Source organism: Mus caroli, unplaced genomic scaffold, assembly GCF_978045245.1.
Source record: "Mus caroli unplaced genomic scaffold, Mus_caroli_1 scaffold_13, whole genome shotgun sequence".
In the NCBI taxonomy this organism is placed as follows: Eukaryota; Metazoa; Chordata; class Mammalia; order Rodentia; family Muridae; genus Mus; species Mus caroli.
In genome coordinates, this window is record NW_028227268.1 from 17,041,847 (window position 1) to 17,059,409 (window position 17,563).

At 40.4% G+C, this 17,563-nt stretch overlaps 1 protein-coding gene and 1 non-coding gene across 2 annotated transcripts in view; both read right to left on the bottom strand.

Annotated features, from left to right (window-relative positions):
- The window catches only part of Efcab3 (EF-hand calcium binding domain 3), a 418,970-nt gene that overhangs the window by 26,030 nt on the left and 375,377 nt on the right, over positions 1 to 17,563 (bottom strand). Inside the window, exons 174-178 of the mRNA XM_085829216.1 lie at positions 15,013 to 15,117; positions 10,896 to 10,949; positions 7,436 to 7,540; positions 4,522 to 4,575; positions 2,590 to 2,643 (exon numbers count right to left, since the gene is read on the bottom strand). Of these exons, the coding sequence (XP_085685342.1) occupies positions 2,590 to 2,643; positions 4,522 to 4,575; positions 7,436 to 7,540; positions 10,896 to 10,949; positions 15,013 to 15,117 (372 nt within the window). The remainder of the gene's footprint in view (positions 1 to 2,589; positions 2,644 to 4,521; positions 4,576 to 7,435; positions 7,541 to 10,895; positions 10,950 to 15,012; positions 15,118 to 17,563) is intronic.
- On the bottom strand, positions 9,760 to 9,862 carry LOC115032619 (U6 spliceosomal RNA). Its single transcript, XR_015045080.1, has one exon. It is a non-coding gene; the product is annotated as a U6 spliceosomal RNA (small nuclear RNA).

Below are 17,563 nucleotides of genomic sequence, written 5' to 3' on the forward strand. Positions count from 1 at the left end.
TTTGCTTCAAATTATATGTTGGTATGTTTTCTTTAGTGTGTTGAAACTTGAAGTAGAACATTTTACCCAGGTCCCTTGATTGAAGAGTACTTAAAAACCATTTCATTAGGGTTTTAAGTCTAGAAAGGGAGAAAAAAAAACCATCCCAAATCTCATTTGTTTATTTTATTTTTTTAAATTAAAAAATATATTTAAACTTATGTGTATATGTGTGTGTCTATGCATGTGAGTGCTGGTGCTGACAGAGGCCAAAGACATGGGGTCCCCCAGGAGCTGGAGTCACAGGGTATTGAGAACCATCTGCTGTGGATACTGGGAATTGAACTCAGGTCCTCTGGAAGATTAAAATTAAATTGTCAGGGGTGGTGATGTGTGCCTATAATCTTAGTACTTGGAAGGCTGAGGCAGGAGGATTGTGAGTTTAAGATTCTGTCTTAAAAACAAAAACAAAAAAGGAAAAACCACTGACAATTAGGCAGGAACCATAATATTCATGCTCTGACTTTTCTCATAGCATTTAAATGTTTGAAGCCACTGGTGGCGCACACCTTTAGTTCCAGCACTTGGGAGGCAGAGGCAGGCAGATCTCTGTTAGTTCAAAGCCAGCCTTGTCAACCTAGGAAGTTGTAGGCCAGCAAGGGCTACAAAGACAGACCTCATCTCCAAAGAACAAAACCAACCGAATCAAAACCCTCCCAAAAAATAAACAAGAAAAGCTGCTCTAGTACAGGGGTTGGGAGGGTCTGTAATCTGCTGTGGACAGACAGACTGACTTCTGAAAAGGCTTCCGGCTTTACTTGGTGGCAGTGTTTCTAGATGTTTCCTATTCTAGGTCTGAATGTTTCAGTATGAGTGCAGTAACTTCACCAAGGTTCTCACACTGGGCTCCCCTTCAGGTCAGGAACACAAAGGGAAAGAGGAGGACGGTTTAATTTCTAAATGAATTCAATAAATACATATCCAGGGCTTCCTATGTTAAAATGGAAGATAATCTCAGTTCCTACTGAGTGGAGTTGTCGAGAAGTAAAACTTTGGCTTCTTTCTAAAGATTTACTTTCATATTTTTGTGTGTATGAGTGTTTTGCCTGCAGCTATGCCTGTGCACCACATGTGTGCCTAGTGCTTGAAGAGCCTCACTGTGGGTGCTGGGAATCGAACCTGGGTCCTTTACAACAGACGAGTGTTCTTAACCACCAAGCCAACTGCCCATTCCCTATTTTATCTATCTATCTATCTATCTATCTATCTATCTATCTATCTATCTATCTATCTATCTATCTATCTATTTATTGTTTTTCGAGACAGGGTTTCTCTATGTAGCCGGGGCTGTCCTGGAACTCACTCTGTAGATCAGGCTGGCCTCGAACTCAGAAATCCGCCTGCTTCTGCCTCCCGAGTGCTGGGATTTAAGGAGTGCTGGGATTAAAGGTGTACACCACTTTTGGTTTTGCCTGCCTGTGTATATGTGTATCAGATGTGCACTTGGTACTCATAAAAGCCAAAAGGGGGCATCCAACTCTCTGGAACTAGAGATACAGATAGTTTGAGCCACTATGTGGATTCTGGGAATCCAACAGTAAGGTCGAGCAGATTAAGGAACCCTGGCAATTCTCGTAATTGAGCATGGTAGGCATTTAAATCCACTCCCGACCAGGTGCCTGTTCTGGAACACGTGACCATGACACCCCATTGAGAGGACTGTGACAACCAGTCATGTAGGGACAACTTCTGAAATCCTTCCACATGTAGATGAGGCATCCCTAACATCTCAGACCAAGCCAGTAGAAAGCATCTGCCTCTAGATCCCAGCCCACGCCCAAATGTTTATAAGGTCTTGTCCATAAGAAAATAAAGTGTCTATCAGAGACAATAACTATATTTGCTTTTGTGTGTGTTTGATGCTGGGAGTTGAATATAGGGTCTCAGATATGCTAGAGAAGTGCTCTATCACTAAGCCATATTCCAAGCACATTCTATTATTGAATTATAAGGTCTCTCTATATTTTGGATATCTTTCAGTATATCATTCACACATATTTTCTCTTTTCTTTTCCAATTTTTTACTAGGTATTTACTTCATTTACATTTCAAATGCTATCCCGAAAGTCCCCTATACCCTCCCCCTCCCCTGCTCCCCTAATTTTCTCTTATTCTGGATCTCCTTTTCACCTTAAGTGTCCTTTCAACATTACACGTTAAAACCAGAACTTTGATGCTGAAAGAGAGCTAACAGAACACCACCTAAATTCACTTCTCTTTCTTTATTGATATGGACATAAAAGCCCAACAAACTGGACTGCTTTCTTTAAGACTAGAGGCAGGAACAGCGACTTTATAAACTATGTAGTGATGTCAAAGAGGTATAATTAAAAATATCAATGGAGACATTAGAAAACAATATGAAACTTCTGATAAACAACGTGGCATATAGACTATAAAGTGTCACATAGACTAGAGGGGCAAAATGAGTCTAGAGAAGTCGTCAATGGGAGGGACAATGGATGCTCATCTTATTGATTAGCAGACCTAGAGCAGAAACTGATGAGATGGTTGTGACAAATGTCTACAGGGTTAAAAGCTGTCACCCACCTTTTCTGAAGCGGAAATTTGTCATTTGCTTGTACAGCATTGCCATTTCTTTGGCTGAAAGACAAGACAAGATTATATCCATTTCTGAAGTTGCCTAAGAGTGGGACACCCGAGAGAACATCCAAGTTCTATGGGATTTCTGTCTGAATTCATGAGGCTTCTTGTGGTTGTTTGAATAAGAATGGGCCCTATAGGCGTGTAGATTTTGAATGCTTGGTCATTAGGCAGTGGCACTGCTTTGACAGGGATTTGGAGGTGTGGTTTTCTTGGGGGACATATGTCACTGGGAGTGTGGGCTTAAAGATTTCCAAGCCAGCTCCACTGTCTCTCTCTGCTGCCTGCCAGTCTGGATGCAGAACTCTCATCTCCCTCTCGGGCACCATGTCTGCTTGTGTGCCACTGTGCTTTCTGCCATGATGATAACGGACCAAACCTCTGAACTGTAAGCCAGTCCCAGCTAAACGTTTTCTTTTATAAGAGTTACCATGGTCATGGTGTCTCTTCACAGCAAAAGGACATTGACTAACACACTGCTTTTGGTGTCTTGTATGTATTAAACCCCCAAGTATAAGACTTGGGTCAGAACTGAAATCAAGGTTTGCTACATATCATTTTTTTTTTCTTATCAAAATCTGGGTTAGTTTTATTTCTTAAACATGGGAAGACAAACTCTCAAGAGAAAGTGGAGCTAAATGGCTTAGTTTTCTGTATTTAACTGAATCGGCCATGGCCAGATTAGCCAATTATGTACTCTTCCAACACCAAGAAAGATCAGTGGCGAGTTACAGAGGCCTGCAAACTGATGGTGGCTCTTTGTCAACGTAGAGGTGTTCTGTTACTCAGAAGCCAGTGTAGGTAGAAACATCTTCCTTATGAGGAGTGTTAATCCTCTGATACCCACATTCTGATGTTGGGGATCAACTCAGGTTCGCAGGTTTGCTGGCAAGTACCTTTATCCACCAAGCCATCTTGCTGGCTCCAAACATTTTTCTGTATCTTTATTTATTTATTTTTTTTCAACTTGGAAACATGAAGTGTAAATACCAAGAATTTAAATGTACTTTTTTTTTTTTTTAATTTGAAGTTTATCTTTGGACATTTGTATAAAGTTCCTAAGCTTTTCTTAAATCCTTTCAACCAGAATTGTAGAGACAAATCAAAAGTGGGGACACAGATACAGACACAAAATCTGAGTTCCTCACTGATGGAGTATAAGCTTGAGCTCTGTGGTTGAGGAATGAGGCCAGGAGACAGTTTCTCACCATAATAATCAAACCTCTGTCTCTGAATCAAATATTTTACAGGAAGCGGGAAGGTTATCCATTCTATATCCATTCTTTTCTATATGAATTTAGAATATAGATACAGGCAATTCTGTATCCATAAGAGAGAATATGCTGATAAATTATGGATTATTACTAGAGGCCAGAACTCATTATTTTTTCCTTTTGAGTTATTGTATTTTCTGAATATATACATTTTCTGTAATGACTATACATTGCCTTGATGTTTTCAGTGCTGGTGCTCAAATCTAGGCCACTGCGCCTGCCAATCAAGTGCTTTACTGCTGGTGACACTCCCAGGTCCACATGTTTTTAAAAAAGATTGTAGTATATTTCAAAAGCTAAAATTGTTTTCCCTTTTTATTTTTATGTGTATGTTTTTCCTGCGATTGTGGGAATTGTATGTGCAGTGTCTTTGGGGGCTGGAAGAGGGTGTTGGATCCCATGGGACTGGAGTTACAGGTGGTTGTGAGCCACCATGTGGGTGCTGGGACTTGGGTCCTCTGCAAGAGCAGTTTGGGCTTTTAACAGCTGAGCTGCCTCTGAAGCCCTCCACACATTACCTTTACAACCAAGAAAAAAAACGTATGAAAATAAATATATGGCATCAAATCATCAACTTTAAATTTCACTCTAAGTTTTCACTCACGTTTAAGCTTCTTCAGGCCCTCTATTATTGACTGTACGATAACCTTCCCGCTTCCTGTAAAATATTTGATTCAGAGACAGAGGCAGAAGCCACATAAGAACTTAGTAAGGTTAATAAAAGTTGTGAAATTATTAAAAACAACATATTCTATGATTTTTGCCTCAAGCACCCCCTCCCCCCCATAGAAAGCACAAGGATGAAACTTTGTGCTTTGGAGCTCAGATGGGCTCTTCTCTCAGCTGGGTGTGACAGGACAAAGGACGGCTTTTGCAGGGAGACAAATCTCTCTACTTCTACAGGGCTCTTTCTCTTTTATATAGTCCAAAGAATATGGTTGATAGTTACAAGTAGGAAAGTGGTATCATCACAGAGTCTGCCCTCAAATCTAGAAGGATCTTTTGCCAACAGATGACAATATATATTTAATTCTTATTATATTCACTAGTTTGTGTGTGTGCATGGACACATGCACCATTGCATGTGTGTGGAGGTCAGAGGACAACTTGTAGGAGTTGGTTCTCTCCTTCTACCATGTGGACTCAGGGCATCCAACTCAGGTTGTCAGGCTTGGCAGCAAGTGCCCTCTCCTGAGCCACTGGCAAGCATGTATGCATGCATGTATATATCTATTATGTTATATGTAATATATAATATGTATATGACATATTACCTACAAGTATGAAAAAGTAAGTATGTTGGCATGTTCTCAGTTATTAGAAGAGAGAAGGAAGGGCTGGCTCCTGTGCTGACAGGTTCAGTCCTTCATTAGCATACATTATTATACATAACAATGGGTTTCATTAGATCTCCTTCATACACGTGTGTACTGTGTTTGGTTCATCTTCACCTCTTACGACCGCTTCTCCCTCTCACTCCTGCTCCTCCCATCTAGCCCTTCCTCTTCCAAGTCTTTATTCATTTGTAGGTGAATGACCGAGAAGCCTTTTGTGAAAGCCGCCGCGGATGTGCTTTGTTACAGTGAGGGCACAGTCTGTCTCTGGCTGGAAGGATGCCCCTGCCACTGTTTAGCCATGCTTTCCCAGAAGGCTTCAGTCCCAGCTATGTGCTCCTCTGCATGTTTGTATGACATTAGCTCACACTGTCTTGTATGCTTCTTCCTCTATTAGACCGTAAGTTCTCAGAGGACAAGGGCTGCCATTCATCCCTTTTTGTGTCCTTAGCATTTGACACTAGAACTTTAAAGTCTGTTGGGAGATCCAGAAGTGTATAAGAAAAAAAAATCAAAGCACAAGGTGTATATACTGTCTCCAACAAAATCCTATCAGAATTCAAAGAAGGAACAGGGGTGTTTTGGTAGAATAGGAATCCTGGACTGTAACAGGAGTGTTACAGTCAAACAGGATGTCACCGTGGGATGGGGATGGACTGGAGGTGGGGCTGTTCTAGACACAGTGGTAGTATCTAAAGGACAAAGTGGGAGCAAGGCAGTTTTAGGGAGTCACGGCTCAGTGGTTTGCAGCTTAACAGGATGGAAGTGGTAGAGAAGGCTGAGGAGTACATGTGGGCTATACTGCAGGTTTTTAGTTTGGTTATTTTTATGGTGCTTGCACATGGTGATGCCAGGCCAGTTCCCCACTCTAGTGTAGTGCAGGGTACCTGTGTTCAAGGACAGAGGTACACACAAACTATCCAGCAATGTCAACTGAAGCATAATGGGTAGAGATGTTACCTTGCCATGTGCATAAATATTTTTGTGTGTATAAACAACATAAACAGTAGTAGAAAAATTAAAACAAATAGTTATAGAATACAAGGACCAGGGGATAATGGGCTCATCACTGCCCAGCATGATAAATCCCAGTAAATGAGGAACATGGTCAATCAGCTCCAGGCCCCTGCTTCTCCTGAGTCTCTGCCTACTGCTCACTTTATTTCCTAATTTTGAGCACTCTAATTTTTTTTTTTACTTTATTTTCTCATTAGAATCATGCTCTCACACATGTTAGCTTATTGGTTGTTCTTGGGATTTTAAAAAGGAATTTAAAGGCATAATTGTAATATGTCATCTCTTCTCTTTACTTTTTAGATTCTCGGTAGTCAAAATGTGGCCCACAGACCAGGACCATGGTGCCACACTGGAGCTTGTTAGTAGCAGAAGATGGCCTAGTCAGCCATCATTGGGAAGAGAGGCCCCTTGGTCTTGCAAACTTTATATGCCCCAGTACAGGGGAACGCCAGGGCCAAGAAGCGGGAGTGGGTGGGTAGGGGAGCAGGGCGGGGGTGGGGTGGGGGGAGGGTATAGGGGACTTTCGGGATAGCATTTAAAATGTAAATGAAAAAAAAAACTAATAAAAATTGTTAAAAAAAAAAAAAGAAATATAAGGCTCCACCCTGGACCCGGATGCAAGCCTGTTCTATAACAAGATGTGAAAGTATGTTGGCTGGTCTTATGTCAACTTGACCCAAGCTAGAGCCATCTGAAAAGAGGGATCCTCAATTGAGAAAATGCCTCCATAAGATAAGGCATTTTCTTAATTAGTGATTAATGTGGGAGGGCTGGGCCCATTGTGGGTGGGGCCACTCCTGGGCTAATGGTCCAGGATTCTGTAGGAAAGCAGGCTGAGCAAGCCACGAGGAGCAAGCCAGTAAGCAGCAGTCTTCCATGGCCTCTGCATCAGCTCTTTGTCTCCAGGTTCCTGCCTTATGTGAATTTCTGTCCTGACAGAAACTGTCTTCTGACAATAAACAGCGATATGGAAGTGTAAGCCAAATAAACCTTTCCCTTCCCGAATTGCTTTTTGGTCATGGTATTTACCGCATCGATAATAACCCTGATTAAGACGGAGGTAATTCACATGCTCTAAGTGACATGGAAGTCATGTCTGAGGAACTTCTGTGCTGGTAGCAAATTTTACTTTTAGGAAGATCCCACCTTCCAAGCAGAAATCCTCACCGTTGAAGTCCAGGTAGGAAAGCAGATCTTTGAACTCTTTCTCTGTGAGCTCGATCCCATCATTTGCTAGGAACTTGTACAGGTACTGCATGTCAATTGCTTCTCCTTAGAAAGGGTGAGAAACGGGGTGCAGATTTACTATAGAAGCAATACTGACAGGATGACGAGTGCTGTCTGTGCTTATGCCCTGTACACCATGGCCCTGTACGCCTGGAATTAAAAGGAGCGCTGGCGAGGCCCACACCTATAGTTCTGCTTGGCGTATCAGCAGAATGCCACAAAGAAAGTACTCCCAGGTTTGAAGCCCCGAGGGATGTGCTGCACCGGCATCAGGCTAGGCTGCGAGCAAAGCTTTGCTTTTCTGTTCCCTCTTTCTCCTGCCCCACTTGAATATTCATTGTTTTCTATAGATAGCCCTGCCTTCCTTTTGACCAGGCCTCCCTGTATTACTCATGTTGGCTCTGTTGACCAGGCTGGCCTCAAACACGTCACTTTCCTGCCTCAGTCTCCTATGTAGTCTGGGACTACAGGTATATATATCACTGAACCTGGAAATAAACACCAGTGAAAACTTTAATTTTTAAAAATTATATTTGCCATCAATTTACTTCTTTGTTCACTATGCATTCCAGCAGTCCCTCTTATCTCAACGTAAAGATGAAAGCTTTCCTTATTCATTGTAAGAGATTTACCATACTAAAGGTTACTACTACTCTAAAGGGAGGCAGGGGGAAGAAATCCAAGCCCCCTGTCATAAAACAGTTCTCAGGTTTTTTTTTCTAGTCTTTGATAATGACTCTATTTATATAATGTGAAAATCTTATATAAATATAATTTTGTATATTGTCTTGCTATGAAGACTAGGCTGATCTCAAATTTGTGATTCTCCTGTCTCAGCTTCCTGGAATTACAAGTATGTGTTACCATGCTTGGCTAGTGTTTTGCTTTTTTAACCCAAGATAATTTCTTCATAAGTATTTTAAAAATTGCTGTGTAATCTTTAAAAATATTAACACTTTTTCAAATTAATTTTTTAGGTTAGTGTACAAGATAACTGATCTCGTTATGGTATCTTCGTGTACGTGACATTGACTTTGGTCTGTCTTTCCTCCCCATCTCCAGCTGGTCTCCTTTTCCCACAGTTAGTACCCTCTGTTTTCCTATCGCTTGTATTCTATCATCCTCTCTGTTCCACCTCCCTTAAGAACTCGTCACCTCTGATGATTCCCTTTCTAGTTTTGTGAGCTGCAAATACATACAGACACACACACAGACACACACAGACACACACACACAGACACAGACACAGACACACACACACACACAGACACACACACACACAGAGACACACACACACAGAGACACACACACACACAGACACACACAGACAGTATTAAATTCAGGTTTCACAAATGAGAGACAATGTATTGTCTGAGTCTGGCTTAATTCATTTAGCATAATGATTTGCAGTTTCCACTTGTCTGAAAATTTTATGGTTTCACTTTGTTTTTCTGAGACAGGATTTCTCTGTGTAGCCCTGGCTGTCCTGGAACTCACTCTGTAGACCAGGCTGACCTCGAACTCAAGAGATCCGCCTGCCTCTGCCTCCTGAGTGCTGGGATTAAAGGCCTGCACCACCACTGCCTGCTGATTTTACTTTTCTCTATGGCTGATTAAAATTCCATTGTTCCATGTAATCTGCTCACTTGTTGATGGACATCTAGGCTGCTTCCACTTCCTGGCTATTGTGAATAGCACATGGTTATGCAACTATTCTGTGGTAATTGATAGAGTTCTTCCAGTGTTTTTTCAAGAGATAACTGTGTTGTATGATAGTTCGAGTGAATGTATATTGACTGCCACACTGGCAGCACAAGTTTACATTGCCTCTTTTCACATATCCTCTAGTCCTTTTTAAAATTTTATTTATTTATTTATTTATTTATTTATTTATTTATTTATTTAATGGCAACAGAGTCTCAAAGCAGCTTGGATTGACCTATCCTAGCTAAGGGTGTTGAGCATCTTTTAAGGTATGTATTGGCTATTTGCATTTCCTTTTTGAGAACTGTTTATTCAGTTCAAGATTATTTATTACCTACATAAGTTATGCTTTAGGTGTTTATTTACTTATTTTATTTTATTTTTGAGGCAGAATTTCTCTGTTTAGACTCTGCTATCCTGGAACTTTTTCTGTAGACCAGGTTGGCTCTGGCTTTGAACTCAGAGATCCTCCTGCCTCTGCCTCTCCAGTGCTGGAATTAAAGATGTATACTACCACACTTGGCTTATGTGTTTATTTTTGCAGTTCTTTATATACCCTGAAAAATATGGATTACTTCATAGATTTGTGTGTCATCGTTGTGTAGGGACCATGATAACCTGTGTAGTCTTCCAGTCTTAGTATAAGTGCAGTCAAGTGAACACTCTGCATAATCTTTATAGTTAGGGTTGTAATCCATGATATCCCACTTGACTAATATCACGTTTATGTTTTTTAGACAAAAGTCTTAATATGTAGTTGAGGCCAATCTCAAGTTTATGATTCTCCTGCTATGTAATTATAGTTTGTATAATGATTCCAATATACACCCTGAGGTATTTCTAACCTACTATAGTTTTCTTAGTACTTACTATGGGAATAAAAATCATAAAGCCTACTTTCAAGTTTTAATCAGTATAGTTAATCCTTTAGGATTCACTTCTAGGTGAAGGTAGTTTGAGGTAAAGGGTGTGACTAGTTCTATGGGTTTTGATATCTGATCTGTATTAAACATTTCTGGGGAAAATTTCAGGCCACACTATCAGTATAAATACATGGTATGGGTTATCTGCATTCAGAGCATCCACAGAAATGGAAATATGCCATATAAAAGAATGTAAACTTTACCCATGGTGAGACATGAATATAATCCCAACACTTGGAAGATAGAGAAAGGAAGATTGGGATTTCAAGGTCATCTTTAGCTACAGAGTGGGTTTCAGTAGCCTGATATTCATGAGACCCTGTTTCACAAAAGCAAACCATACCAAACTAAAAAATTCCCTAACCATCTACCCCAACCATCCAACCAACTACCCACCAACCAATCAACCAATCATCCAACCAACCAACCAACCAACCAATCATCTAACCGACTATCTAACCAACTGATCAGTCAACTAGCCATCCACTAATTAAGCAATAAACTAACTAATCAATCAACAACCACCCATCCACCCATCCAACCAACTATCCATCCATCCATCCATCCATCCATCCAACCAACCAATCAACCAACCAACCAATCAACCAATAATCAACCAACAACCAATCACATACATACATACATACATACATACATACATACATACATACATAGAGCAATATTTATGAATGGGAAAGATACTTGTCCAGTATTAATAGCTATGTGTTTAAGATGCTATTTATAAGTATTTCCTATCATGACTTGAAACTCACCCTTGATGTAACTGACGATATCCAATAGTTCATTCAGATCCACTGTTTTGTTTCCTGTAAGTTAAGGGCAGATGATTCCATGTTTCTAAGACTCACAAAAGTTATGCTCCATTACCTTTTGAAATTATGAAGGACATAAGAATTCAGTGTTTTTTCTCTAGTTTCCCTTAGAATTTTATGGATTTGTCCATAGATTTAACAGTGCTATCTTGGAAATAAAGAAATATTATTCTGTGAAATGAACAATTATTGTAGCTCCCAGTTTTTCATTGCTTTAGGGATCACCAGGGTCATCTGGGTTAAGAAATGATTTAGCATAATTATGTATAGGGAGAATCTGACTTTATAGACTTTTATTTTGTCAGTTAATTAGCAAATACCAAGTACCTTTCTTGTGCTGGGTCCTTGTGAGGACTTGAGGGAGCTAAAGGAAACATCCCCAAGGAAGAGAACACGTTCCAAGTGTACGAGCTAGTGAGGAAGACGAGCAATGAGCATTCAAATAAAAGGGACAATTTGAGACCTGGTACGACATTATCAAAAATGATACAGGACCCTGTAATAAAAGTAATAGAGTATGGGAATGCCTTAGGCAAGGATAGCAGGAAAGGCCTCTCCAAGGACAATCTGTTGGGTTTTGGCCTGAATAATAAAACAGGTTAGCCATGTGAGGAACTGGAGGTGATAGGGGAGCATATTCCAATAGAAGAGTATGATATGCAGTTGATCAAAGATGGGAATGAGTGTGACCTGAGAAGAAAGGACAGTATGATAGGCTTCTGACTCAAACCCACAGGAATAAAGGTCCCAAACCATGAGGCATTGAGGGAAAGAACCAGAGATGAGAAAATAAGACAGAAAGCTGGGATAGGGAGGTATACATGAGCTGATGATTCATGCTACCAAGTTTATCAAGAACGGCCCTTTATCTACTGTTCAAAGGGGAAAACTGGGATGAAGTCAGCAAAAAGCTCATCATCTGTTCGATAAGGCGAACACACTGTATTTCAAGTGCACCACAGACCAAGCACACAGCAGCTTTGGGACTGAGGAACACAGCCCTTCAAGTTAGGAACATCCAGTTACCAGTAACTTTAACTGCTTTGCAATCCTGGCTCCAGGCCTGGCCAAGTCTGCTTTTGGGCGAGGAAAGGGAGGACACACGAACGGAGCCTCATCTTCTCTGCTCTCTAATCATCAGGGTAATTGGGAAGGCTGAGAGCTGGAAGAATTAGCTAATGCTTTTATTGAATTGGTAATATCATCCAGAAATCTAAATGGAAACACCAGGCAGATAGTTTGACATATTATTCCTGACTTAGACTGACCTAGAGAAATACATTTACCTAATCAGCTTGCAGATAGCATATGACCCAATGGTACTGAATGTGATTGCCTAGGAAGAGGGTGTAGATGAAAAAGGCACTCATGGGTCCAGCCCTGGCACTGCATTATTTGGAGATATTGTATGAGAGGAAGAGTCAGAAAGGGAAATGGACCCTGACAGGAGCCATCTAGGAAAGGCTATGGTAAAGCAAGTGAGTTTCCTGGAGATGGCCCAGCATTTTGCATGTCTGCAGAGCTCTGAGAGGCATGGACTCCAGAGACTTCATCCCAGGATTGCTTCTCACTGCTGATAGGCCTTTCCTGCCACTATTACATAGATTAATGGTTTCCTGGGTATTTACCTACTATGTTGGGAAGATTTTCCACAGAATCAATATGCAGATGTACTTTCATGTAGTATTGCAGTATAGATGAATTGATGATTTCATAATTCCTGATAATGATTTTATAGAACTCCTAAGTTGATACAAGTCATCTTAGCTTCCTATAGAATAAAAGCTGCAAATAGAGCTTGGTAAAACTTTTTATGTCATGGACTAATTGCATTAGGAAAAGAAAACAGGTTTGGAACAACTTTACAATCAAGGAAAACATTCCTTCTAGGCTAGAAATGAAGCCACTATATGGTAACTAAAGACTATAAGCTGGGAATGGACAATTTATTGTAGGTGCAAGGACAGAAAATAAGTGATTGACTGGTTTATCTATATTAGACTTCAAGATAATAATACACAGGCAGATGATTTGTCTCTTGACAAAACCATGCTAACTTGTGACATAAAAACTATTGCTTTAAACTTATAATGAATTTGTGGAGCTAGAAAATGAAATAATGAATGTTAAGTCATTATCTTATTTATCTTAGTCAGGTATTAGTCTTAATGGAAAGACATATAAGCAATTCTGTTGTAACTCCTTCAACCTTATCTGCCTATGACACGAACTATTGCTTTAAACTTACTATGAACGTATGGAAAAAAGTGCTTAGGAAACCATGTAATAAATTATCCTGCTGTAGTGATTCTACCTGATAATTGTATGACATAATTTTTGACAAGGTATAAAAGCTAACAACAATGAAATGGTGATGTAACCCTTTTCTGCTTCATCCAGTGTGCCTATGTCTGTCTGTCTCTCTTGCCTCTTTCTTTCTTTTTCCTTCCTTCCTTCCTTCCTTCCTTCCTTCCTTCCTTCCTTCCTTCCTTCCTTCCTTCTCTCTCTCTCTCTCTCTCTCTCTCTCTCTCTCTCCTTCCTTCCTTCCTTCCTTCCTTTCTTCCTTTCTTCCTTTCCCTTTCTCTCTGTCTCACAAAGATAACTAACTCTCATCAGGAGTTAGCTGCCATCAGCTTTTGGCTCCAGAATAGCAAGAGTCAAATGGCTAAATGTCATAAGGTTTGGCCCCCTGCTGATGCTATACCTCTACACCTCCCCACTTTATCTGGACCTCCTTAGTTTAGCTAGCTCTTGACAGGAGACATGCGAGTGAGTAAGAACACCATGTGAGAATGGGGCCTCACAAGTCTGGAGAAAACAAAGTTTCCAGAAAGGTGTGGTCAAGTGCCGAGTGCTGGGAAGCCAGCAAATGAAGTAAGGTCAGTCTTGACCATGAACCTTGACAAAGGTCGGTCACTGATGACCATGCTGAGAGCTGGGTAAATGTGATGCTGGGGATCAAAACCTGGTTAGAGAGTGTTAAGGTGGTGAGGAAGCAGAGACAGGCTGGCTTCAGAATCAGAATGCAGCTAAGGATTACCTTGGTCTTCTGCTCCTCCTCCTCCTACCTCTCAAGTGATGCTACTACAGGAGTGCACCACTCTGCCTGGATTTGTGGGGTGGATCTCTGTTGTCAAGAGGAACTAAGAGCAGAGTGGTGACAGGAGACAAGTGTGATGTAATGGCACTTTGGTGTCAATGGCAGTGTGCAGAGAGAACAAAGAGGAAGACCTTCATGTGTGCACATGAGCAGATGCCCACAGAGATGAGAGGTGTTGAATTGACCCAGAGTTGTAAGCTGCCCTACATGGGTGATGGGAGTCAAGCTTGGGTCCTCTGCAAGAACAGTATGTATTCTTTACTGCTGATCCATCTCTCCTAACACTAAGTTATTTCTCTGAGTTGTTTAACTTGCCTCATATAATTGTAACAACCAAAACTCCATTACTGCTTTGTTAGAGCACTTCTTACAAAAAAGTCAGGGTGACTCTCAGGGACTCTTGACCTGGTGTTCATGTACTGATAGAATTCAGGGATTTCCTGAGCTCGAGTGGAAAGAGTGGACTTATTTTCACTAACCACTAACCGAGACAGCATTTTAAAATGATTACTTTAGGCAGCCAACCATGGCAATAGCAGCAGAATCTGTAACTTTGTCACCAATATAAACCTCCCAAAGTTCATGGCAGTGTTATTGTTGCAAATATGTTGAAATGTTGCTTATGCTCATCTTTGTTTTAAAATGACACAATTTGACCTGGTAGGTGAACTGAAGTACTTTCAAACTATTAACCAGCTGCATTTTGAATGTTTTGGTAAACTGAATCTTATTATGACTTGTTTCTTTGTAATCCTGTGCATTTTAAATGTTACTCAGAAGGGGATTATTATAGCAGATATAGAACTGGGTCCACAGCAATGTAAAGTTAAAACTCCAGATCTATATGAAGACAACCGAGTGGCTAAGAGGAATGGGCATCAGAGAGACAGAGTCAGTGAGTATTCACAGCAGGGCTGCATTTTCCCTGGCAAGTAGGGTGACGTTGGTAATACTCACCCTCAGGTGGAAGTTGGGATATTAGTTCTTCAAATTCTTCACCTTTGACCTTAATTCCCATGTTTTCCAAGAGAGATTCTACTTTTTTTACCTTGATTCGTGGCCCTTAGGAAAGAAGGGCATGGGATGAGAATGTGGGCATTTATTCTTAAGGGCAATCATAGCCACACATCATAAACCCCCCTGGGAAGTCAGACACAAGAGCCCAAGGAAACTGTTAATGCATGCCCCAAGGTTTAGGTATATCTCTCAACAGAATAAAAAACCTGAGGGAAAATAAACACTCACTTCTTAACTAAGGTTTTGTCTTCATTGGAAGGATCACACTTACGGAAGACAAGGAGACTTTTGCCTTTTTTTTTGAGTGTGAGTGCTGGGAATGAAATGTAGGCATTGCTTTGCCTGACATTTTATAAACCTTTAGAATATTTTAAAATTGAAATATAGTTACATAAATTCCTTCATCCTCCTCCTTACAGACACTCCCATAACCCCCCTCAAATTCATGCCACAAATTCTTTAATTATTGATACACATAATATGCAATAAATATGCAAATATAACCTATGGAGTTTATTTATCATTGCATGTATGAGTGCATGTAGATGTGCATATGTGTGTGTGTGTTTTGAGGGCTGACCACTTGGTATTCGAGTGCCTGTTAAGGGGCTCATAACTAGGGAAGACTAAGTCTCCTTCTCTCAGTGTCATCTTTTCATCTTGGGTGAGAAATCCATCAGGTTTCCTTCATCCACATTGACAGGTCAAGTGAATTTATTTCCTTTAATTTATTTATATGAATATCTTTTGTTTTTGTATTTATTTACACCATATGCATGCCTTATGCCACAGAGTTAGAAGAGGGCATCAGGTCCCCTCGAGCTGCAGTTAGGGATGTTTGTGAGCCCCCATGTGGTGCTAGGAACTAAACATGGTTCTTTGAGAGCACTGAGTGTTGTTAGCCTTGAGCAGTTCCTCTAGCCCTGCCTTCCTTATCCTTTACTTCTCAAGAAGTTTTTTTTTTTTTTTTTTTTTTTTTTTTTTTTTTTGAGAAGTGGCTACTTTTCAAGCTGGAGAATTTTCTGGTAGTTTTTCTTTTCCTTTTGGAACTTGGGAGTTAAATTCAGGACTTGCACATTCTAGGCAAGTACTCTACTACTGAGTTACATCTTCATCAAGTCCTTACACTTTTTTTTTTTTTTTTTGAGATAGAGTATTGGCAGAAGCCATTCAGGAAAGGCTGTAGCAAGTATGCGAGCTTCCTAGAGATGGCCCACTGTTTTATTTTTTTATTTTTTAGGCTTTCTTTCTTTCTTTCTTTCTTTCTTTCTTTCTTTCTTTTTTAAAGATTCATTTATTTATTATATGTAAACACACTGTAGCTGTCTTCAGACACTCCAGAAGAGGGCATCAGATTTCGTTACGGATGGTTGCGAGCAACCATGTGGTTGCTGGACCTTTGGAAGAGCAGTCGGCGCTCTTAACCACTGAGCCATCTCACCAGCCCAGAGATGGCCCACTGTTTTGCGTGGCTGAAAAGGGTGTGCTCTGAAGAGGCATGGATCCCAGGGACTTCATCCCAGGATTGCTTCTTGCTCCGGATATGCTTTTCCATGTTTGCCACTGTTGTATCCCTCATGTAACTAACATAGTCTAGTGTCTCCTGAATTTTAATTCACTCTGTTGGACAGATTTCCTGCAGAATCAATATGAAGATGTTCTTTCATGTAATAATACTGTTTAGACAAACTGATGGTTTCATAATTCCTGATAATGAATAAGGTATAAGATAAATGACCTGTGTCTTGGTAAAAACCTTGTTAACCCATGACATAAAACCTATTGCTTTAGGCCGGGCGTGGTGGCGCACGCCTTTAATCCCAGCACTCTGGAGGAAGAGGCAGGTGGATTTCTGAGTTCGAGGCCAGCCTGGTCTACAAAGTGAGTTCCAGGACAGCCAGGGCAACACAGAGAAACCCTGTCTCGAAAAGCCAAAAAAACCCCCAAACAAACAGACAAAAAAACCCTCAAAACAACCTATTGCTTTAAACTTATAATGAACTGTGGAGCTAAAAAAAAAAAATAGATAGGGAATATTTAGTTAGATGGGAATCTTAGTGGAGAGACATGTAATCAATTCTGCTGTAACTCCTTAAACCTTAATTGACCTATGACATAAACTATTGCTTGGAACTTATGGAATCTAAAAGTGCTTAGAAAGCCATGTAATCAATTATCCTAATTATCCTGCTGTAATTCCCTCTTTTGTAACATTTTAACTATGAGGTAATATTCTTTTCTTACATAGAGAACTTTTGTCTGAGAAGGTATAAAATCCTGAGAAGAAAAAGAAAGGTTGGTGGAGCCCCCTCTGATTCATCCATTCCATGTGTGTGTGAGTGTGTGGTTTTCCTTTTTCTTTTTCTTCTTCTCCTTCTTTTTCTTTTTAGCAGGCCCATGTTTTTAAATTTCTTTTTCTAACCCCTCACCCCATTGCTATCAGCAGGAGCCAATTGCCAGAAGTCATCAGCTCTGGCCCCAGAAGAGCAAA